Source organism: Periophthalmus magnuspinnatus, chromosome 5 (assembly GCF_009829125.3).
Source record: "Periophthalmus magnuspinnatus isolate fPerMag1 chromosome 5, fPerMag1.2.pri, whole genome shotgun sequence".
In the NCBI taxonomy this organism is placed as follows: Eukaryota; Metazoa; Chordata; class Actinopteri; order Gobiiformes; family Gobiidae; genus Periophthalmus; species Periophthalmus magnuspinnatus.
This window is the reverse complement of record NC_047130.1, coordinates 17966184-17992049: the sequence shown is the minus strand read 5'-3', so window position 1 is coordinate 17992049 and position 25866 is coordinate 17966184. Positions and strand designations below refer to the sequence as shown.

The window sequence follows — 25866 nt, the reverse complement described above, 5'->3', positions numbered from 1 at the left end:
CTGTATTCAAGACGTCATTGCTCCAGTTAATCCCCCTTTTCACCTCCACCGGTACACACCCACTGTGATTTACGCACTTCCTTCCCTAATTTAATTTTCTCAGTGATACACATAGGATTCAGCCGTGTCACATAGTCATTTTGGTACAAATGAAAAAAATCTGCTGCTTGCTAGTGTGATGTGCAGCTGTCCATTAGAGGGACTGACAGCTCCACGATTCTATGTTGTGATGGCGTTTGCGGTGATGTCTGTTCTTGTTGTTCTTGTTTTCTTTTATTAAGTCATTTTAGATGAATATTGCGATTTAAAATGTCCTAATTATAACATAATGATCCATGAGTGCCATAGATTACTCCTGTAGCAGATACAAGCACACTATATCTTCTTTAATTAATTGCACAGCCCAAACCTGCTGCTTTTAAATCTGTTGGATATGCTGTATTTGTAATGTAATCCTCTATCCAAATGTATTTAAACTTGATGTGAGACACTTCTGAAGCTACTGAAGTTTACTCTGAAACCCAAAACCTGGGAACAGGGTCACTGGAGAGGACTCCATTGTCTCAGGGCACCACATAAACTGATCTACTCATTTGGACCAAGGCTCGGGCTGCGTTAGGACTTAAACACTGGTTATGTGAGACATGAGGAGGTTTGGCATTGAACTAAAGGACACACGTGGTATTTTAGGATCCTGAGTTTCACTGTGGGAGGTACTTGACAAAGAGGGTAAATGATAGAGAGGCACACATGGGCCTGAGAATGACAATATTACAGACTATTGTTTCCTTTTTCTTTCATTGAAATGGATAACAGATTTTTTTCCATGCAATAATTGTTAGACATTAGGTACGGATCTTAGCCAAAGTAAAGAAATGCTTTCAGAGGGGAGTAAAGAAGCAATTTTTATTAGGAAAGATAATCCTTACTTACTAACAGAAATGGGGGCCTTAGACATCATCTATCCTCCATCTATAACTCCATCCTCAGACCTAACTCAAACAAAGAAAACAATAAGACTAGCCAGTATGCTAATAGGTGTGAAAGCAGCCATTAGGGGCTTGAATGATTATGCTTGGATGATTATGACTCAGGTACAGTGTACACTTAGTGTAGTTCAATAGTTAGCCTATCAACAGAAACTGTAAACAACAGGTGTGTTAGTTTCAGTGTAGTTGACTCCTCCTTTCAGACAGATATAAGGCAGTGTCCACCAGTAATCTGACCAGAACTGAAGAAGCGTCTTGGAAGAGCAGCCAAACATCTTCACTCCTACAACGTTTTTGTCCAGTTGACATATTTAATATTTTTCTTTTACTATAGATATGACTTGGTTTAACTAATCGCTCTGTGAATGAATGCACTGAACAGTCTGCTAAAGTACGGCTGAATTATGTTTACCTGACCAGCCCCTCTCTACATTCTGATCGAATCCAGAAGGGTCTGGAATGGGACAACAGAGGGTTAAAATCATCCGTCCAAACTTGAGACTGTCCAACCATAGTCGCTCACTTGTATCAGGTGTTTTTCAAATGCAGAAGATGTCTCCTTTCAAAAACTCCCGTAACATTCAGAACACACATTTATCACTTCTTTTACCTGAGATGAATAAGAGTTTGGTGGTTTGATTGTTAATTTTGCAAAAACCTGCTCTGTTTCTCAGCCCTTTATGTTGTTGTTTTTTTTTTTTCTTCATTTTTTTAACATGTTTGTTTTTGACACGAACGGCCCATGCGTCTCTCTGGTTAATTTGCATGTCAATCACGCCCTCTGAAATCAGGAAGACAGGATACGGCTCCAGATCCACTCATCTTTGTAAAGTTTTGCCAAAGCGTTTGGTTCTGGCTGGACAAGTAAGAATTATGTAGTGTAGGGACTGGGGTGAGCATTCAGACAGAGCCATAGACGCATCATGATTAGCTTCAGTATTAGCTTCCTCTGCTCTGCAGTGTCCTGTGTGACTCAGCGTCTCCCGCTGTAGCCAAATGGTCTCAATTGAATATAGCTCCATTTGCTTTGCCAATGGTCGAGTGTCTGCCCACATCAGAGCCTCTTTAGAGGGGTAGACTCAGAGCCATGCCAATCTATTACTCACCCTCTGAATGCTATATGAGCTGGAAATCAGCTGTTAGACTCAAATGATGGTAGAGTTCCAGTTTGGCTGTAGTAACTTTATTTCACTTTGATTAATTAGATTTTCAAAAATATTTATTTTTTACATAAAAACCCTTGTTACAATATTAGCTCATACTTTTTGTGATTTACTGGACAATTGGAAATGCAGAACCAAAATCAGACATATAAACAACTTTAAACCAAAAGTACAATGACTACTATTTAAGGCAGACATGTCAGACTCAGGCCCGTGGGCCAAATTTGGCCCTTGATATAAATCTATTTGGCCCGCGAGATTATATCAAATATGTATTAGAGCTGGCCCGCCAGCCACCGTGCCCATGTAGCGCATGCACCTCTAATACTACGAATACCAGAATGCTTTGCAAATGTGTTGGCGCTAGCCCCCACCACTTCAGTTGACACTCATTAGCATCTGCTACTTGTCGCCTCACTGAAATTTAATCCACCCCTTCTGAAAAACATGCAGATGTTGAAATTTTTCAATAACTATTTAGTTTGGCCTGCGACTTAGTCCAAGTTTTAAATTTTGACCCTTTGTGAATATGAGTTTGACACCCCTGATTTTAAAGGCACGTCACCTGCCAGATTCCATGGAAACAGAAAGTAAAAAAGAAAGTACTCAGAACATTCTCAGTGAAGATAAGTTTTATGCTGTACTGTGGCTAAAAAGTTAGATACTGTGGCTTTAATAAATTGACAAATTCAAATGCTAAATGTGTTTCTACCTGCCAAAATGTATTATAACAAGCAAGTCAACTTTTATGTGAATGAAGGGGTCTAAATGTGTTATTTTGGTCTTTCCACCTCCCGTTATTTATGAGAATCTTCAGAATGAAAGAATTTACTTTGTCCCTGTTACCATGCGTGGGAAAATTTCATTCTCTGCTTTTGGCCCAAGCTTCAATGGAGCAACCCATCAGGAGCAGTGGGTGACCGCTGTGCCACACTCAGGGACTCATCTCCAGATCTTGGGCTAGTCTTGGTCAGGACTATCTTAACTGGAGGATTTGACCTGTTGTACATGTTTTGGGTTGATTGGAGGGGGAAACCAGTGTCCCTAAACCAAACCCACCCAGACACAGAGAGAACATGCAGACTCCAACTAGGTGAAATTATACCTAGTGAAAGATGTGTGTGTTTTTATGCCTAGTGAAGGGATTATTGTCTTTCTAACCGCTGAAAGTCCAGCCCTGATTCTGAAGTTTATTGAAGAGTTGGGCTGCAGACTTGTCCATGTTTGTGAGTGCACTCTGCTCTCACCACTAACCCTAATGGACCGTTAGGAAGGGCCCCTCCTATGGCCTCTCCTCCTGCTGCAAGAATATACACTGTAGAATGGAAACGATATGATTTGAACAAATTTGGAACATGGCAGCTAGCAGGTTAGCTCTGTCCATATATATATATATATATATATATATATATATATGTCTGTTTTAAATGGTTTTCAGTTGTCCAAAGTTATTCCTCACTTAATTTATGCATTCTGAGCATTCTAATTATCCACCATAACGAGTTTATAAGCATTTTACACAACTTTTAGAGGCCATAGTGGAGTTTTGTCATCACTGTAATACCAACAACAGCTTGCATTGTAACAATGTACTTGCTGATTATCGGAGAGTGCAACGCTTTATAATTAGATGCGGTTGGTGAGAGCTGCTTATACAGACAAATTCTACTCAAATACATGAAAAAAACGTGCAGACGCTAATTGTGGAAAGGCAAAATGTCTTTAAAGCTCAGTTAATTAGTTAGTTTACTCATAGGATTACCAAGATTCAAGATTTTGTTTGTGTATTAAACGGTAAACTTTGGCTATAGGTCTGACCAGATGTGTATGCACTTGAGTGGGCAGGAGATGTGGTCCATTGGATTCATATGCATACTGTACGTTTTCATAAATTTTATGTACATTTGTCTAAAAGTCCAGTTTTGTGGTTTGTGCCCTCAACTTTGAACTAAACAAATACTAAATAAAATTGTGTTATCTGTAGAAAATACAGGTAGAATGCTATCAACAATGCTAAAGCCAACCACTAGCTAAAACGACTGACGAGCCAAGGTCACATCTGCTTTGAATGTTTTCCATCTCTGCCTTTCCTCTGGTGAGAGCGGTGTTTTGCTGTGTCCGGCAGTACACGTCCCTGTACACACCGAAGACCAAAAAGATAGAATTTCATATTTTGGAAATTGTTTCTTTTTATGTGTTTTCAAATTATTGTAAAATATATAAAATGAAAATTTATAAAACTGATACATCTGTTTTTAAAATGATTACACTATTTTAATTAAGTCATTTTTATTTCTGCCTTTGTTACTGAAAGCTTGTACTGTGTTAAAAACTTCGTTCCTGGATTATTAGCAGGACTAGGAGCACTATATTACTATGCAGACAAATGCATAGCTGAATATGGCATTATACATTGACCCTGATCATGTGACCGCTCTCACAAGGGCCTGTCTTTGTTCCTCCATAAGTCCCTGTGTTCTGCTGAATGGGCTTTTTGTTTATACTGAGGCTGGCATGAAAAGAACAGATTATGAGGTTTCAAATGTTAAGTCACTTTGGCCTGGTGCCCTTCTGCTGGGCTTCAGAGACACGCAGATGTTACCAGTCAAAATCATAAAAATATGTAGTGTGTTTTTATTTAAAGAAGATGTAAATAAAATGTTATTTGTTTCACTCTTGGACCTATATCTGGCTGGAGTATTGCTATCTTAGAGCTTGATGCAAAATTTACTTTTAGAGTTTTTAACCATATTATAGTTGTTTCCTTCTCATTTACCCTCTGAAATATTTGGAGTGATTCGTGCATGTTTTGAGTTTTCCCCTTTTCATCGCCACCTCCATACATGCCACTGTGATGTACTTACTTTTTGTATCACTGATTAAAAAAAATACATTTGGAGAACAAAGGATTCGGCAGTGTTACATAGTGAGTAAATTTTTATTTTTTTTTAATTTACCAAAATGACTATCATGATCTGCAGCTATCCATCGGAGGGGCCAGCAGCTACACAGCTCTTTGTTGTGATGTCGTTTGATACCACAATTTTCTAACGCAGAAGTCAGCTGTGTTCTTTTCTGTGATTTAGACCCATATTGCGATTCATAATGACCTTTAATGTCTACGGCCCAGGGGTGTCATACATTATAACTATGTAGCAGACAAATCCACAACATGTCTTCTTTAAACCCGTTGTGAGTTGGACTATAGTGGAAAGTCCATTGCTACTGCAGTGAAAAAACTCCTCTGGAGCCCTGAATACATTTTTCCTCTACAGCGCAATGTAAAAATAAACTGTTTGGCTGACAGGGACCTACAGCTTTCAAAAAGGTTGTATTTTGTGGCAATCATTAACATTCATACATTTTTTCTCAGTTCAAAATCCGTCAGTAGTTTCCACTCACCCTAGCTACTCTCACTACACCCATCAGACCTATAGCTGCTAAAGGCTAAAATGGCTTGGGCTGACTCACTTCTAGTGTTGTCAAGATGTTTTTTATCCTCCCAATGACAATATTCAGACAATATTATCACAATCCATCAAAAAAGTGTTAAAACATGGCACAAACAGTCGTGGTTACGGTTTGAGTGTCTGTAAACTCTAAAACTGGACTGTTAAATGAACCACAAAACATAACTTAAAATCTGATCTTTTAGCAGCTTTTGACTTTTAAAACCTTATACTCCATATTCAAATTTTGCAAAAATAATTCAAAACAACAGTTGTATTTTTTGTCTATTTATTCCTTTGAATTACTCCCACCATACCACCATTATTATCCATAATCCCAACCAAACTGGCATAGACATCCAAGGTAGCAGTCTAACACAGAAATGGCATTTGGCAAGAATATCACCTCTGTGACCTACATTCAACCAATTAATTTTGAACAGATCATAAATCGTGTTGCATTTGTCAAATTATTCTGTATTTGACTGCCTGCAGTCTCTTACATGTTACAACAGTAATTTTACATTGTATGGTCTGGTCTGTCTGGTTTGAAATGCTGACACAGACAGTGAATGAGGAAGTCTGTAGGTCTGTCACCATTGTAAGTAAAATGTCATCAAAAGACGCGTGTGTGAGCTGACGGGTGAGGGCTTTAAAGGAGTAGCTCCACAAGTTTTGAAAGTTATTCGAGGGACCATCAGCAGGATCTGCCTTGAGAACCTGAGGCTCCGAGTCAAGCTGTAAGGTCTGATCAGATCTGCATCATACATGGGGGCCTGTCCATGTAGGGCCTGAAAGGTCAAAACAAGAATCTGGGACAACTATGAAGGTCTCTGTTTTCTCTGCATGGAGTTGGAAGCTGTTGTCACTTAACTTCTGCTTTATCTGAGACAGGCAGCTGGACAGTGAGCTCAGTTTGTGGATCTCAGAGGACTTAAATGAGCAGTAAAGCTGCAGATCATCGACAAAGATAAGAGACTTCAGTGAACTGCTGGATTATCTGGCCGAGAGGGAAGGCATATAATAAGAACTAGAGCAGGCCGAGGACAGAGCCCTGAGGCACACCGCACCATAGATCAGAAAGCTTTAACATTTGGTGGTTGACTGATACACTGAAGCTACTGCCATCCAGATATGAAGAAGACTACCTTAATTACTATATTGATATTTTGCAGTGGATAGTGGGGGGTTTTCATGTATGTCGATGGCGAAAAGTTCAGTCTGACATAATGCATGCATTAGCAAACACAGCCAAATAACTTTTTAGATTGTGTGAAATTGAAAATTAAAAATGGTTTTAAACGACACGTTTTCAGGAGCTTGTGATCATGTTCCCATTTAGGTGTTTGATTTTCAACAAGAGTCCCTTACTGAAAAAAGTTTGACTAAACTTGAGTGTTGCTAGCTAGCTTGTTACTGAAATTTAATTGATAAACTAATACAAGAATGTCATAAATTTGTTGAGGTTCAAAATGGAGAATTTTTAAAATATATATTTACAAAAAGGGTATGTTTTTTCTTTGCCCTTTTTTTCGTATTGCAATTTCGATTCGATTATGCTATACTGTACGGCTAGTGACAGTCTCACTGTCTCTGCTTTTGGAGGTAATAGTTTATGGGCTCTGCGTGTTTCTTCTGCTGAGTGGACCTAAAGTGATTTGATAAAGAGGTTGGCCACAATTGAATAAAGTGGTAATATGATCAGGCAGAAGCACATTGGATAAATGCCATGTGCTCAGACTGGATCAATACAAGAGAGGATGCTACTGTTCACTTTGAGACAATGGCTCATGTGTGCCCAGAATAGCACTTAACACATTTAACATTACAATAAAAGTGTTTTGATCATAATATGACACAATGAAACACACACAAAATCCTCCCGTCTTTCTGACTAAGCCTTCAGGATCCAACTTATACTGCTTTCTGATTGGATAAACATCTTGACAATCAAAATACCAAATTATAACATAAATATGTGGGCCATCATGTCAACAGATCAACATTACAGTTGTTAACAGTAAGAGCAATATTTTATTTGTCTTCCTCACATAGGAAACAGAGTTGGGTCATGGTTATAGAATAGTGATGGGACTTTCGGTTCTTTCATGGGATCCGAATCTTTTGGATTCAAAAGACTGGCTCTTTTACTATTTATTCATATGACAGAATCTACTCTGAGAACTCACTTTATCTACAAACTAATCACAGAGAGACACGACCAAGGCTCAGAAGTGTTTGAAATGGTTCAAACTGAGAGTGGGAGAGTGTTTACCATTTGAAATTATGTAGGATCAAAATAAAACATTACACTACAATAATAATAATATAAAAACTGTTATTATGATGTCAGATTTTTTTTTTTTTTTTCTCTAATCTCAAGTGACATGAGTGCTCATTTTTGTGTAGGTTCAAAAACTAGAAAGAATAAAGATTTGGTTCTTTTAAAAAAAATGAGGTCAGTCAGGTTCTAAGCATTCACGTTAAGGAACCGTTCAAAAAAGCCGACTCGTTCACATCATAATTAAATTTAAAATAGAAATGTTACATATTAGTATTAGTATTGATGAGAAAACAACATTATAACATGGGAGAAAAATTAAAATTCCTCCCTCTTTAAAAAAAACCCCAAACATCTCTCATCTCATTGGTGAAAACTGCTCCAAACATTCACAATTTTAGCCAATTATTAATTTGACTCAGATGATACAAAACACATTTAAAGCAAAAACAAGTCGCAAAAACAAAACTGAACTAAAGTAAATATTTTGTACAAACATAAATTTAGTTGTTTTAGTGGGAGTTCCATGGACAGTAGACATAGAAGTTCAGTATAGAACCAACCCAAGATAAGTGAATCAATTCTGCTTTGAAACTTGGCTCTAAACATTTAAATGAATAACCAAAATAATGAATGAAGTAACTAAATAACCTGACCTTTGCCTTGGGTATGCTGGTTTCTTACATAAGCTCTCAGTCATGGTTCAGATCACGCTGTATCAAAGCCCATAGAGGCTCAATGTTATTCCAGATCTCCTCCACAGGCCAAACTGATTACAACTGTGTTCCACCATTAGAGCATCCTAAACCAATGACCTTTAAAACCAGTTACTACTCTCATGCAACTATTTAGAGCTAGTATTACCACAGAATCACACATGTAAAGGTGCACAACGTCACTTTTCTAGAAGTGGGCCTGTCATCCTGCCCACCTTCATGGAGATGTTATTGCTTAGCCAGGTGTATACTTGGCGATATTGTATTTATCCCAATTGTTTTTACGGCTCAAAAATACCTTAAAAAACATGCGTTATTGCCGTGAGTGAGTCTCCACAGATCTAACCTGGCTATAACATGGCGGGGTGGCTCCATGGCGATAAACTTAATATCATGTTCTGATACATCCCTGATCACATAAAAATATATCTCCATGAAGACATTGTTACATATTGTGCACCTTTAATGGACTAAAGCAAGAGCCAGAGTGAGAATTTACAACCAGAACCTCTCTAGGGCAAAGTCAGCTGTAAATCAGAGCTAATCTAAAACTAAACCAGATTTATGTAAACCATGAGCCAGGAATAATCTAAAACAAAACCAACAGGGACTAAACTGCAGCTAAATATGAAAACCAAACCACTTCTTTAACCCATACAGTGCTGTTGTGTTGTCTTTGTGCCAAGTAGGTGATATTTTTAATGATAATGGTGATAATTGTCTCCTCTCCACAGACACAAGGTCACTTCCTCTGAACGCCTCCGTTACTTCCTGCTGGAGCTACAGGAAGTGAGGCGCTGGTTTCCGTCTCTTTGGTCAGAGATATGAAAGCTCAGGTTAGGTCTGGAATATCAATCTGGAACGACACTCACTGAAATTTGACATCCTTTGATAAGAAAAAAGTATTGTTTTTGGTTAAATACATGTAGAGGATTTTTACCCTTTCTGCCTTGTTAGCAAGTTGTTATTATGGGCAGGGATTTCTCTTAATAGCTCTCAAATATAAAATTTAATAACTGGATGATTATTTAATGTTTTTATTATTTATTTTTAATTTTTTTTTTATAATTTACTTGGTTTTACTTAGCTCATTCACATTTTTATTTTTTATTAGATTTTTTTAAATTTGATTTTTCAAGACTTTTACTTAACATACATAAAGCACAAACACAACATTCAAACAATAGGCGAACAGTGGGTGTACAGTTAAGAATCACACAAAAACGCTCACAGAATCAGACGTATTCTGGTTTTCTAAGCAGAATATAAGATTTCCATTTCTCCCACATCTTGTCAAATTTGTCCTTTTGAGGTCTGTTGTATGTTGTAATCCGTTCCATAATAAACAGTGAGTTCACCAGGTTCTGCCAATCGTCCAGGGTGGGGGCTTCAGCCTTTAACCATTTTTTAGTTATTGACTTCCGTGCTGCTAAACTCAACATGCCAAACAAACGTCCCACCTCAGTGCTTGTGTCCACAGAATATAAAAGCCCAAACAATAATTTATCCAAATTTAAAGACACATTCAGTATTCCTTCACGTTCATGTTTAACACACAAACTCATATTTACGCTGATTTCTTCACTTCACCTTCACTAGCATCATTTGGATGATTTCAGCTCTGGAATTGCCTATCTCTACTGAATACAAGGTAAAACGGTAGATGTTAACTTGAAAGTGACCGCTTCATGACATCACCAGGTGGAACAGATCATTTTGAGCTTTACAGACTAATAATTACATGTTAGTCAAATGTGTGAAACAAAACACAACTCCAGGTATGTTTTTCAGGAGGTAACAATGTTCTAACATGGCTTAAAGCTCACAAGAGTGATATGGGTAATGGGTAATATGGAACCTTTAAATTGGACTATTTACAGGCTAATATTGAATTAATGATGTTGATATTTATTGATTAACTGCTCAGTAGTTGTTTGAAGGATAAAAACAGCTGCATTAACACTATTGGATCTGTTGTGTAATAAGTTCACCGTGTTTTAAGGAAGTAAGTGTCATTTTCCGTCCCTACACTAGTATCTGTGAATATGTTGATAACGGAAATGAAAAAGCCGGATCAGTGAATTCCTAGATATTTGTCCAAATTGGTTCTGCCCTGGACTAGAGCTGGAGACGGCCATGTTACATTTTTAGCCTGAATGAGTTGTATTTTGGGTCACACTTCTGTCGTAAATTCTTCAAAGAGGCAGCCTCCCAGTCTGCCTCCGGGTTTATGACGCCTTGTCGTTGTTTTGTTAAGAATTTATTTTTATCATTTTACATTTGATATGAATCTTCTGATTGTTGGATTTGTGTCCTGGCAGAGAGACCAAATGGCTGAAAAAACATTTGGTTCTAATACTTTGAAGCAAATCACAACTTAAAGGTCCATAATGCAACTTTTTTTGGGTGACCGTAGCTCTGCTGGTAGTGTTTGACTACTGATCTGAAGGGTGGCAGTTCAAATCCCTCAACATTTATATCATTGGTAGAGTCAGATCCACTGACCCACAGGTTGGTGGCGTGAATCCAGCTTCTACAAATGAAAGCTGTTGTTGTGTCCTTGGGCAAGACACTTAATTCCCCTCGCCCCTAGCACTGTATAAAAATGTGACCATTTACCATGACTGTGTTCTACAGTATGGCATTAAACCAATATCTTTGATGACATCGGGCCAAGTTACCGGTGTGGAGAGGCGATCCAAATCACACCAGGGCATCACACCAGGGCAAATCACACCAAGCATTTTTTCTTGCAATAAAACACTTTTGATTGAATAGATGGATATGTTTTTGCCATCTGTGGAACATTCCAGGCAAAGTAACATCGCCATGGAAACTATTTGGTTGCAGAAAGGTTACGTATTGAGCCAACGTTTTTTTTTCCCCCTGACTTAAAACAGAATCAAAACATTTTAATGAGTTCTATTTCTGTGTTTTGAATTTAAAGTGGGGCAGTGTAACTTTTTTGTAGGAGTGTATGCTTGTCTCTATACAGATGATATTGCTTTACCTGAAATGTTCCAAAGCATTAAACTTAACAATCTCTATGGAGACAAGCACGTGTCGCACTATAGGCCAACTCACATGTCAGATTTTTGCACTGTGAGCCCCCAGTAACAGTAAGAATGCATGTATTTTAATGTATTTTTTTTAGCAATAGAAACACCTGTATTTAAAATGAGCCACTAATGCCAGTTCTGCTGAACTGTGGAACATTCCTGGCAAAGCAATAACATCTCCAAGGAGACAAGTGGATGACAGACATGGTAGTTTTCAAGTTAACATCTACCTTTTACCTTTTATTTAACAACAACTGTCAATTCCAGAGCTGAAATCATTCAAATGATTATAGTGAAGGTGTATGGAGTTTAAAAACACAGAGGAGCACTTCTGTATTACCACATGATGACATCACAAGGGGGAACAGTGAAGTGTTTCACTGTTTGCAAGAAGAAGTCTACCTCAGTGTGCAGGGGTTATATGTTAAACATGTGTGAGTGAAACGAAACACAACTCCAGATATGTTTTTGATGAGGAAGCATTATAACAGATCAGAAAAGAGTGTAATATGGACCCTTTGAACTGCTTCTTTCCCAAACGTTTTTTCCGAGATCGCTGTTGTCCAGATGTGGGCCGCTCGGCTGACGTGACTCCTCTACAGCTGTGCGACTGGTACATTTGAACATTCCTAGAAACGTCCACTGAGCCAAACCACAGCTGCCCTGAGCCGTCACATCCAGGAGCAGAGGCCGGGCCAGGACCACACATGCCCAGGGATGGGGTGAGGCATGTGGGGAACCCGAGCCCGACACGCCCCTGGTGGCAGCAGCTGAGCGGTTACTCCCCCCTCTGTTTGTTCAGGGAAGGCTTTGGTTAAGAACGGCCTAAAGCCAAAGGGTAGAGCAAGGGTAGAGCACAGAGCTGCGTTAAAACAACACAGAGTTTAGACTAACTGTAAGTGAAGAGGTAAGTGCACATGAGGAGAAATAATGATTTTGAGCCTGGGTAAAAGTTGTGGATAGGTTTTGTAAGAGGTATTGGCAGTTCTGTTTGAATTTTAAGTATTTGGCCATTTTAATATTTTTGGATCATGTTAGAAAGATCATGGGCCTGTAACTCAGATGTGAAGTTGAAAAGTTGGAATTCTAGTAATAGTAGATATTTTCTTGTCCTTGTAAGTAACTAGATTTGTGGTCAGTAAAAAAGCATCTATCAACAAGATGACAGGAATTTGTGAGTAAAACATTTCTGTTATCATATTGTTAAAAGTTGAATTAATAGTTTGAAGTAATAGACCAGCTGAGCAGAAGAAGTCAAGAAGTCAAGAATTCAAAGTTAAAGGATCGAGACACTTTTTTTCCCCATGTATTTCAACAAAATCTGCCCAGCACAGATCAGTTTTATAAGTATCTCTTAAGGTCGAAATAAGTCTGCTGTGTACAGTCCTCATCTAATTATAAATCATTTTATTGTTAGCATGATAGTTGTTGTTAACAGCATTATCATGATGCCAAAACTCCACTCTGGTCTCTGAAAGTTGTGAAAAGTGCTTATAAACTCATCTTGGTGAATAATTAGGTTGCTCTGAATGCATAAGGTAAGTGCGGACAAACTTTGGACCACCCGAAACTGCTTAGAATGAACTTTTTCTGGCTTTTTCTCAGCTCCAGAGAAATAAATATCTTGCAGACTGTTCAGAGTGATGCCCTGTGTTTTTGCTGCAGTCTGAACATATCTTTCTGATATTGAGTTATTTTCATCGTCAGTTGCCTTGAAATAGTTTGTTAAAGTGGCACTATGTAACTTTTCTGCCCTCTCCCTCCTCTCTCGCTCAAACTAAACTCTTCTGTGGTCGTCTCCATGGAGTTCGCTGCTGTCCTGATGCCATCTTTGGTCTCCTCCCCGGGTCACTACAGGGCACTGCTCGGGCCCCTCTCTCTTTGTCCTGGATCTACAATCACTCTAGTTTCCCACAGAGGAGACAGAGACGGAGAGAGAGGGAAAACACGCATTCTTACTGTGAGCAGGTTTGACTCTCCACAGATCTGACCTGTAACTTGGCCTTATATCACCTGCTTGTCTCCATGGAGATGTAGAAGATTAATGCCATACTGTGGAGCATTCTAGTCCAAGCAGTGACATTTCCACTAGAAAAGTAACATGGTACACCTAGGCCTGTCACGATAACACATTTTGAAGTGTGATATATTACTGAAGTAAATATAGACGATAAACGGTAATATTGGAACCAAACCATGAAGTAGAATTCTCCCCAAAATGTATTCTAAATGTACAATATTGTTAAAAAATATAATCTGCAAAAGATAAATAGCTGAATGCAATGTTTGTGTAATCCCTCAGGCATCCAGGTCTGATCCATAGTAAAAGCAAAATGTTAAATCTGTCAACTGGACAAAAAGTGGTAGGAGTGAAGACGTTTTGCTGCTCATCCAAGCCACATCTTCAGTTCTGGTCAGACACTGCCTTATATCTATCTGATTACTAGATTACTAGACTATAACTAAAAACACCTATTGTTTACAGTTTCTGTTTGTAGCCTATGTCTGTTGAGCTACACTATGTGTGCACTGTGCCTCAGTCATACTTAGCATAGTCATTCAAGCCCCTAATGAGTGCTTTCACACCTATTAGCATCTGTCTAGCTCTATTGTTTATTTGTCTAAGGCCCCCATTCCTGTTCAAGGAAGGATTGTCTTTCCCAACAAAAATAGCTTCTTGAACTCTTCTCTGAATGCAACACTTAAATACCCGTAGTTATAGTCATAATTCAACCTTCAAGCTAAATTCTCATCGTAGTTCAGAAACATAACCTACATTTTCCCAGTATTACAAAGAAAAGTACCACGAGAAATATTGCCCCACAAAAAGTATTGTTCCATCTAACAGATAAGTTTATATAGTGATTATTGGCCTAAGTACACCTTAGTCAAACTTTATCAACATCTAAACTTAATTGAGATTAAACAAACATAAAAAAAAATTGTATTAAATAAACTCAATTCTTCTGTCAGCTTTTCTTGCCATGTTCCTTCTCTTGTTTGCGTATAGTGGCATGTGTTTATATTTTCTGTGTTAAGTTGTGCAGCTCTTATGGACAGAGGCAGAGGAGTCGCAGGCGGAGGGACATTAGACACCAGAGAGTCCAGTAAGACGAGGCACAGGTGTAGGTGCATTACAATGTATTAGCAGCTTTAAAAATTAAAGACTTCACTCTTCACATGTAGTGCAAAGTGTCAGGCCCAAGGGCACAACAACAATGTGTGGGAGTGGTGGGGGATCGAACTTCCAACATTTGTGTGAAATTAGTTTGGACAAGTAGATGGTCTCTGCTTGTGGATCAAATTTAATCCAATAGAGCTAGAAGTTTTTAAAGGCACTGTACCTTATTTTTCCCCATGTATTTGAACAAAGTATGTCTTACCACAGTATGGATATATTATATAAGCATGAGGTCAACAAGAGTTTGCTGTGTACTGCACCTGCACCATTAGCATGCTAGTTGTTGTATGCTATTAGCTGGTTTCTAACAGTTGTGAAAAGTGCTTATAAACTCATTGTGGTGAATGATTAGGATGTCATATGTTGCCCCTGGTGTATCTCCCAGGTGACCGGTGAATCAGCCAGTCAGAGAAACACATAGTCAGCCCATATCAAAACAAAATGGTGGTTAAAGTGTAACAAAGAAAGGGAAAAAATACCCCAGATTATCAGCGTTTTGTGATTTGATTTTGTTCTAAATAAGAGGTGACCAATGAGCTTGTCCGTTTCCAGTGTGCCACTTGTGAAATAAAACTGACTTGCTCTTTTGAGTGTGGCCTGAGACGCACCTGTGTGGTCATGTGACTTTTGGGATAAATATAAAGAGGATTGAGCTCCTCTGGACGAACAGAAACTTTCCAGCTCATTGTTTCCAGGCGAGGTCAGTGGAAAAGGAGGGACAGAAGAAGCACGGTTTTCTTCTGCTCCTTCAGCAGCTCAAGATATGTCCAACGTGATCCAAAAAGCCCCTAAATTCCTCTATTTTTGTTAGCAAATTAGACTCAGATTTTGTTGATCCACATGGGAAATTACTTCAACTTCAAACACAAAACAATATTATATTATACGTTTACTTTTACAGGTCCTATATTATGCAAAATTGACTCTTGTGAGGTTCACACATGTTTGAGTAACCCTTTATTATTAGTCTGGCTACATCTCCAAAGCTTAAAATGCTCTGTTCCACCTTGTGATGTCATGAAGTGGTAGTTTTCAAGCTAAAAGTTAATTTTCACCTTTTAGTTCAGTAGAGATTGGCAACTCCAGGGTTGAAATGATTCAAATGATTCTAGTGAAGGTGTATGGAGTTTGAAAACACAGTGGAGCACTTCCTGTATTACCACATGACATCACAAGGTGGAAGATGGTGTTTTCGGTTTGAGAGAAGAACTCGGCCTAAATATGCAGGGTTTGTGTGTTAAACATGTGTGAATGAAACAAAACACAACTCTAGGTCTGTTTGTGATGAGGACACAACATTATAACATAGATCAGTAAGCTTTTTTTTGTCATTATTATTATTATTATTATTATTATTATTTTTTATTTTTTTTTATTTATTTATTTATTTATTTTTTTGTGCTCAACAAATGCTTAAAGTTAAGCAAACTGTGTAACTTTCCTGGTGGAGGGTCTGCCATGTGCTCATCTCCATGTAGATGTCATTACTTTGTCTGGAATGTCCCAAAGTGTGGTATGATCTATCTCCATGAACACAAGCAAGGTAGTGCTGCCAAGCCTAGTCGCACTCACAGGTCAGATCTGCAGAGAGGTGACCCCACTCACAGGAAGAAGAATGCATGCTATTCATGATATGGGGTTAAGGTCTGGACTCTGTGGTGGCCAATCCATGTGTGAAAATGATGTCTCATGATCCCTGAACCACTCTTTCACAATTTGAGCCTGATGAATCCTGGCATTGTCATCTTGGAATATGCCCGTGCCATCAGGGAAGAAAAAATCCATTGATGGAATAACCCGGTCATTCAGTATATTCAGGTGTCTGCTGACCTCATTCTTTGAGCACAGACTGTTGCTGAACCTAGACCAGCTTGTGCCTACTTGCTAAGTTAAATCCAGGTGGTGACTTTTTTTTTTTGGCCAGGCAGTGTATCTACACTGGTATCGGTTGATATCGGGTATCGGACGAGACTGAATACAGCTTTATTTCCATTGAACAAAAACAAAAAAAGACCAAACTGATCCAAACTTGTTGTGTAGGCCGATATCCCATCCAGCCAATGTCATATTGAAGTATCGAATCGGTGCATCCCTAGTCTGGACTCTGGCCTGGACTCTGGACACGTTTTAATATGATAATTGTAGTCAGCTGATTTCCTCATCATTTTAGCATCTCGTTTTCAAGGAAACTGGAATTGGAGACATGTTCTGTATAATTAACACTTACAGCTTTTAACCATGTTATAGTTGATTCTTTCACATTCAGCCTGTCAAAGTTGTTTTTGGAGCGAGTCATTCATGTTGGAGTCATCTTTATTGTCCTGTATTCAAGATGCCATCGCCCCTGCTCTGTACTCACTTTGTTCTGCCGTTTTATTTATTTTCTTAATCGGTGATACACGTAGGATTCGGCATTGATTTTAAACTGTCCAAATCATAACACAATGATCCAAAGGTGTCATAAATTATAACTTTATAGCAGACAAAAGCACTATATGTCTTGTTTAATACATTTGGTCATAACTGTAGGAAAAATGTTTTAACTTTGAGCGTAACATGATCTGAGCGTGTGATGAGGTAATGAGGGTGTCGTGCCAAAGCGCTCAAAGAGACCCACCCATCGGTTCAGGAGCAGAATAAAGCCTTTAGATACAGGGACATAATGGGACAATGAGCGCGCAGGTACGTGTGGGTCTGTGTGTGGGTCTGTGTGTCGGACTATGTGTGAGTTTGTGTGTGGGTTTCGTATCACAACATAGAATGGGTTCACATTAAAGCGGGTGTGGCAGAAGCTCTTAAAACTATGTATGTATCTGACCCAAACTGCACTCTCAAGACTACACCTGCAGGGGAGTTCATGCAAAAATAACTTTTTAAGCAGAAAAGTACTAAGAAATTGTTTTTAAAAAAGTACGAAGAAAAGTACTAAGAAATGAAGATTTTTTTTAATTAAAAAAAAAAAATCTTCAGCTTGCTCGTACGTTATCTTTTTCTTGTGTGCTCTTGGATTAGGGTTGTCATGTTCATGTTATTATAAATATCATCCTTAAATCTCCAGCACAGGCCTATATTTAGTTTTGGTCGATCTGCTGCCTTAAAGTCCACACAAAGCTTTATATTGACACTTTAATATGAAGAGATAATGGCACTAAACATGACCACACAGCTCTCTTATAAGTTTGGGGTAAAAAAGAGCTGAGGAGGAGTTTGTAGTAATTACAATAATAAATTACATAATTAGGGGGAAATAATCAAAATCTGTTTTACATTTCAGAACAAAAATATCGACAGAGCTGATTGGCTCTTGGTTGCTCTGGATTCTAAATGATCGGTATCCGCATCGACCATGAATAAACCCATATCGGTCTATCTCTAGGCAAAACAGAGGCTCCAAAGCATGTCCTGAGCTGAGAGACGGGATTTAGACTCAGAGACAGAATTGGAAGAAGATGACACAGGGAAGTGTAAATTTTGTGTTTTTGTTTAAAGCAAAATATGTTGTCACGAATCCACCACAATGCCCTAAAGTACTTCATTTGGGTCAAATTCAGTGAAAAAAGCATATTCTCAGGCCTTCCACAAACTGAACAACTAACCGATTAATCGAAATTGGTTGCAGTCCTAATTTGATTGATTCATGCATGTTTAAGTAATCACAATACAGTTTTGTTCTGTATTTGAGGCTTGAGTGCTCAGAGAAATTATGTTTCCACCTACCCCCTATCGGGTCTGCCCACTGCTCTCTAATTATTCCAAAAATCAGATTTGGGGCAGAGGGCAGAGAGAGGGAGGGGGCAAAGAGGTGGGGTAAACAAGTTCAATATCTTTTCTTTCATCACTAATGAACTTTTCACAATAGCTTCAAAAAGTTCTGGGATTACTCAATTCCCAAAGGCATTACTGTTACAGCTGAAAGGAGTTTAAGATGTGAGATTAATATGACAAATGTGTGGACCCAATCTCTGAATCATGAGGTTCAAGTTATGTAGGTTAGTTCGATAGGCCCCTGTTCCCCATCTTTGAAGCCTTTTATCATTGGACACTTTTACTTCCGAAATACACATCATGTTTTCTGACATTTAAAATACAGTTTATATTGCTGACTCTATACAGTTAATTTCAATAAAATTATTTTGTATACTTTTTCATGGTGCTTTTTGCTTTGGTCCTGGTTTGGGACCAGTTTTAATCCTAATGTTGATTTGATTTTGTCCTGTTCTCATCCTGGTTCAATTCTGGTCTAGTCCGGGTCAAATCCTGGTCTAGTCCTGGTTTAGTACCGGTCTAGTCCCCATCTAGTCCCCATCTAGTCCCCTTATAGTCCCGGTCTAGTCCTGCCCTAGTCCTGATCTTGATGTGGTGATCGTGTCCTGTGAACGCACCCTTATTGTATGAATAATGAATAACGTTGTGAGCTCTGTTCACTCCAGACAAAGCCCATCTGGAGAAGAGCTGGAACATAACACTCTGCATCTGAGTCTGTGACAGCTGTAGTCCAACGGGGCCTCAGATTATGATTATGGACATATGGACACAACTTCAGGGTTAATCCTCAGTGTTCAGTCTCAAAAGAGTCTTCACTTTTTCAATACCCTAGATTCTATCAAATCAATGTTATTAGGCATGTGGCTGTCGTAATGGTTTCTTTGTCAAAAATACACCTGGAGTTGTGTTTTGTTTCATTTGTGCATGTTGAGTAGCCATTTGTATTTAGTCCATCTCCGTCTACAAAGCTCAAAATACTTGGTTCCACCTTGTGATGTCATTAGGTGGAGAATCCAGGAAGTCCTTCTCAGTTTTCGCTCTACTTTAGCATTATGATCATTTCAACAGTAACACTAAATAGTATCACTGTAAAGTTTCTGAAAAGTAGTTCAAAGCCTAAAAGATGCATAAGATGGGACTTTAAAGGTGCACAATGTAACTGTTCTGATGAAAAGATGGGTCCACCTTCATGGAGATGTTATTGATCTGTCTTTTATGTACAGATGTGACCTGTAACTTGACTTGTGTTGTTGTGTGTTATTTACTTGTACTCTGTTGTATTGTGACGTATTTGTGCATGTTTGAGTGATCCTGTGTTTGAAGCTTGCGTGCGACGATAATGTGTTTTCCTCTATCCCCCATCACCCCATTAGTACACCTTGTACTAACTTGTGTTTGTTAAAAAGTTTCGACTCAGGGTGGGGTAGAGTTCAGAAATACGGTGTATCCATTTTTCATTGGTTCAATTTCTATTACTAAGCCATTTTAAATCAGTTTTACAGTTTACAGTTAACACAAAGTAAAATAATAATCTATGTATGTTATAGTTTATTACTAAGTACTAGAAAAAAGTGCCACTTGGACCAAGTATTGTCATAGTGTCCTTTGGCAAGACATTTCACCCACATTGCCTAGTGTGAATGTGATGTGTGTGTGTGTGTGTGTGTGTGTGTGTGAATGATTGGTGGAGATTGGAGGAGCTGTTGGCATAGATTGGCAGCCTCGCTTCTGTCAGTCTGGCCCAGGGCAACTGTGACTATAATAGTATATTATCACCTCAGAGTGTGGAGTGAATGAGTAATGACAGTGGAGCGCTTTGAGAGACTTTGAGAAGGCTGTAAAGCACATTACAAGTGTAAGACATTATTATTGTTATTATTATTATTGTTGTTGTTGTTATTATTATCATTATCATTATCATTATCATTATCATTATCATTATTATTATTATTATTATTATTATTATTATTATTATTATTATTATCATGAAATAGAGCTGCTAACCTCAGTACCTGAGGACAAAAGAAATCAGTGAGGGGGAGAAGGGGCAGGGCCTGGAGGTATAAGGAACGGTGTGATTGGTCTAACAGGTGTCCACACTTCAAACTCTGCCCTTGCAGCCAGGTGTTTGTAATCAGGATAGTCATGTGTGATGTCACCTAGTACTTGAAATTGCACTAAAATTGCCAAAAAAGGACTAACTGTATATAATACTATTAAAACACTATAGTTTAGTTGCAAAAATAGTTGATTTTAGTGTTTAGTTTCACTTCAAACTTATTGAGGTGACTGACTTATCTCCCTTTGTGTTTTCTTGCAGTCGTCCGTCGCCCAGATGGACCTGAGATAACGGCTGTGCTCCCTGCCCTCCTCCTGCTTGTCTACCCCACCCCTCCTCCCCCCTCTGCCCTCTCTCCCTTTTGCCCCTCTCTCTCTCTCCTCTGTCCCCCGTCCTCTCCTGTGTCAGAATGGCTGACTCTGACTCTGGCTCCGAGGGTCTGGGGGCGCACACGGTTGTGGACTGCAGCCTGGAGATCGAGAGGAAGTATGATGTCATCCCAGCCGTCATCTGCTCCATGTGCTGCCTGTTTGGGATCATCTACTGCTTCTTTGGTGAGGACCCATGGGTGCTGCTCAGACATACAGACTTTGGTTTCAGGGTGACAGGATATAGAGAAAAAAAAAGTCAGATTTAGGCTTGTCACTATAACAAAAGGAGCTCAATGGTGACCACCCACACCTGGTTCCAGAAGTAAATTTCTCATTCATTTTCTCCATAGACGTTCCAAAAGTAAATAAATAAATAAATAAAGTTTGCCAGGTTGTTCAGCTACCTGGTAACTAATGACCACAAGAACTATAACTTTATTTAAAATCTATTTCTGAAAACCGATGAGTTATTAAAGCAAAGCACAAAGAGGAGCCAGCTGAGGTGGCTCAGGCATCTGTTCAGGATGCCTCCTGGGTGCCTCCCTAGGGAGGTGTTTCAGGCATGTCCTACCGGGAGGAGGCCCCGGGGAAGACCCAGGGCATGCCGGAGGGACTATGGCTGGCCTGAGAACGCCTTGGGGTCCCACCGGAGGAGCTGGAGGATGTGTCTGGGGTGAGGGAAGTCTGGGAGTCCCTGCTTGGACTGCTGCCCCCATGACCTGGCCCCGGATAAGTGGAAGAAAATGGATGGAGTTATTAAAGCATTTCACCAAATATTTTGTTTTAAATTTACTGTTTGAACTTAAAACAACAGTGTTATGGATATTAATTAGCTGGTTAGCCTCCATGACCCCTTTAAACTCTTAACATTTTAAATTTTCGAAAAGTCTATGGGACAAATTAATGCAAAATTAACTTCAGGAACCAGAGCGGCCAGTGCTTCATTTTGAAGTACGATATATTGCTGAATAAAATATAGACATTTTATATATTGAAAGCCATTATGTCACTGATGCAATAAGCCCAGGGTGGATTCCCCTAAAAAAATGATTCTGTATGTAGAGTATTGTTAATGAACATAAACTGCAATTAATACATAAATAGAACATTTAATAAGTCCTAGAAGTTATTTATTCAGCTTTCTACTCCTCAAATCTTCAGAAAAATTGAAAAAAATTACCAAAAAATCCCAACAAGTACAATGAAAAAGCACCCATGATAAGTACTGTACCCCATCTGTCTTGTATTAAGCAAAGTCGATGTAGTAATTATAGTGACAGGCTTAGTCAAATTGCAGTCACCCATTTTGGTTTATTTTAAAGGGACACTATGTGCCCCTTTTCACGTGGAGAGTCTGCTACCTGCTTGTTTTTTTAGATACATTATTAGTTTGCAGGGAATATTCTACAGAATGGCATTACGCTTTCAGTCAGTCTAGATTGCAATCAATGTTGTATTTATTCAAGTACAAGTGTTTTCATTGCTTACAAATACCCTGAAAAACACTCTTGAGCGTGGTCGCCTCTCCACAGATCTGACCTGTAACTTGGCCTGGTAGCGTCACTTCCTCATCTCTATGCTGACAGTTTAAAATGTTCTGGATATGAATAATTATAATTTTAATCTTATGAATAAGTTCCATGTTTAAAGAGCTGTTATAGTTTTGTACTTTATCGTCAGTGAAAACGGCTACGATCTTGGAGAGAATATTCTGGATGAGCAGGGCCGTTAACTGAAATTTGGGGGCCTGGGACAGGACACTAGGGCCCCCCTCTAATCCAAATTAATAAAAAGAGAGTCTAATTCTAGGCCTGTAAGCCCCAGGAAAACAGACGCCTTTGTCCCCCCGTCGACTCCCCTGTGGATAAGTAGGTTTTTTTTTCTGCACATTCTGGTGATTTAATGACGATCATCTTTCTTTATCACGATTATATAAAATGTTCCACGAATGATTATTGTCGACCCTTTTTATCACAATAAATAATATTATTGTCTATTGTCCCATCCCTACATGAGACACAGGGAGATTTAGTTCTCTGCAGTCGACAGTTTATTACCTACATAATTACAGCTTTTGCTAATTGCGACAGTTCAAATAGTGATGAATGCTGGAGGCCCGACCCGATGACTTATTTAGGATGACATAATGGCACATGGAGACAGAGGAGGTGTAAACTTCACTGGAGTTTGGTTTACAGCAGAGAGACTGGAGACATCTGGATCTGTGCAGGAGGATGACCTCACAGTGTGCTGACGTCTGATTGGTCAAACACAAACATGTGACTCTAGAGTTTTAAAGTTTAACTGTCGCTGTCCAAACACCCTCAGCTCTTCTAGTGTCTGTTTATTTTCTCGTCCTGGTGACTTGCCGGACCAAAGTGCTGCTCTTAAGCAAAATATGTTGAGTAAATTTGACTAAAAACATATGTAAATCATGTAAACCATACAAAGGGATGCATGTACAGTATTGGTGGAGAATTCAAGAACAACTCACTGATGTATCAAACACAAATGGATTCAGCTCAGATCGTAATTTAAGATGTGTAGTCTTTGATTTGATACATCTTTACTACTGGTTGAGATCTGCAAAATTACAATATCATCTACAGCACACGTGTCAGACTCAAGGCCCGCGGGTCAAATGTGGCCCTCCACATCATTTTATGTGGCCCTCAACAGGGTAGTTAAAAGGTATGATGGTCTTAAAATATTGTTTTACCAGGAGATACACAGTTACACAGCCATATTTTTACATCTAGGCAAATGCATATGCAATATTTGTGACTTAAAAGTAATAAATACAGAAACAGTTCATTAACATGTTAAAAAACTAGTTAGATTTATTTTACATCTGGCCCTTTGAGAGCAGCCATTGTTGTGATGTGGCCCTTGGTGAAAATGATCTACATCATGTTAAATGAACACAACTTGAACAATTGAAGATTGTTTTAAAAGGCTGCAAAAAGTGCTGATTAAAAATAAAATATTAGAAAGTTGTAGTGTAATCTTCCAAACCAGTAAGGGGGATACATAGACGTTAATTTTACAGTCCTTTTACTTGTTTACAGCACTTCTGAAGTATTGTGTGAACATAAATGTAAAACAAACTTGCATGTTCTGGACAGGAGCCATCTCTGAGGCTGTTTAAAAGTTTATCTAGAACTGTGTATAATGTGAACACTTGTCAGTTAATTGTTAATACTATGTTTGTATTTAAGGATGCACTATACTGGTTATCGGTGCTGATCCTGGAAAATTCAATAGATTGTGTATTAATTCAAAGATACATCAATTCATAGGCTCAACTTGGATATTGGCCGAACCAGTAAGAACATTTACTGGCCCAGAACATCAAGTTTGAGCTTTTATTCATACAAAACTGTTCTGTAATTACTTGAAGGATGGAGCAATATATCCTGCTTAAAATTTTGTTATTGTGACAGGCTTTCCCTGGTATTTTCTTTCTTTTTTTTTAAATTACATTTTTATTCACACATTGTACAGACAGATTCCTTCCAGTTCAAATATAGTATGAAACAAACATTATTACTCAGAGTCCCTTAAAAGTGCTTTTCATAACTATATCATGTTCTTTGGTCCCATCCTATTTTGGTATATTAAAAAAGTAAACGTAAAAACAAGAACAGGGGATCTTACAGGAGAAACAAAATGCAATCAACAAGTGAATAAGCAGCGCACAGTAAAATAAGAGTCACAGAAGTCACAAAAAGTCTGTTCTAATTGGGGTGATGTACTTTATCCACTTGTTCCAAATACAATAAAATGTGTTCCTTTGAATGTTTAATGTGTAAGTTAACTTTTCCCATCCTAAATATTTCAGATACTATATCAATCCAGCCAACCACTGAAGACGGAGCAGGATTTAGACATTTTTAGTGATGTTCTTTTTACTTTTTACTTGCTGCCCCTTGTATTATTTTCAATAGTAGTCTCCCTCTCTCTCACGTTTCCTCACCCTCTCCCTCTCTCTCTCTGTGCAGGTTACCGCTGTTTCAAAGCCGTCATGTTCCTGTCCGGCCTGATCTTCGGCTCCGTCATCATCTTCCTCCTGTGTCATAAGGAGCACGTGCTGGACACTCAGCTGAGCGTGGAGGCCAGTGCTGGCATCGGCCTTGGCATCGGGCTGCTCTGTGGGCTTGTCACTATGATGGTCCGGAGCGTGGGGCTGTTCATGACCGGCCTCCTGCTCGGCCTGCTCCTCGCCCTCGCCGCCCTGCTGGTCACGGAGCAGTTCTACACCCCCACTACCGTCTGGGTGCCTCTGGGGGCGCTGTTAGGCTCGGGGATGTTGTTCGCGGTGCTCACTCTACAATGGCAGAAGGCGTTCACCATGTTGTCCACGGCGGTGTTCGGGGCGGCCATCATGACGATCTGCGCGGATTACTTTGTGGAGATGTTGGTTTTGGGCACGTACATTTACGAGTGTCTGCGTCTGTCGCCCCGCACGCCTCTCTGCTGGTACAGCTGGGTGATCCTCGGCATGTGGCCCGCGCTCAGCCTCTTCGGGGTCCTGGTGCAGTGGAAGCTCACGGACGATAGTTTCTCTCACACTGAAGGTCAGGAAATAGACTTGACACAACCTCATCAGATCATTCATGAACTACAATGATACTGAACAAAACCAACTCTTTTATATGTCTTGAGATGTAATGTTTTAATATACGGTACACTGTGTAACTTTTCTGGTTGAGTGTATGCCACCTACTTGTGTCCATTCATGTTTGTTTTTTTTGTCACTGTGGTTCTGCTTTTTAAACTCCAGCTTCTCTTCACATAAAAAATAAATCATCATCTTTATCCTCTCATTTTAAT

The 25866-nt window shown here is 39.1% G+C and overlaps 1 protein-coding gene across 1 annotated transcript in view; it reads left to right on the top strand.

Moving 5' to 3' along the window:
* LOC117371326 (transmembrane protein 198-like) overlaps positions 1-25866 on the top strand; it is a 31649-nt gene that overhangs the window by 4521 nt on the left and 1262 nt on the right. Inside the window, exons 2-3 of the mRNA XM_033966983.2 lie at positions 20924-21216; positions 25035-25610. Coding sequence (XP_033822874.1) covers positions 21072-21216; positions 25035-25610 — 721 coding nt within the window. The 5' untranslated portion in view covers positions 20924-21071. The remainder of the gene's footprint in view (positions 1-20923; positions 21217-25034; positions 25611-25866) is intronic.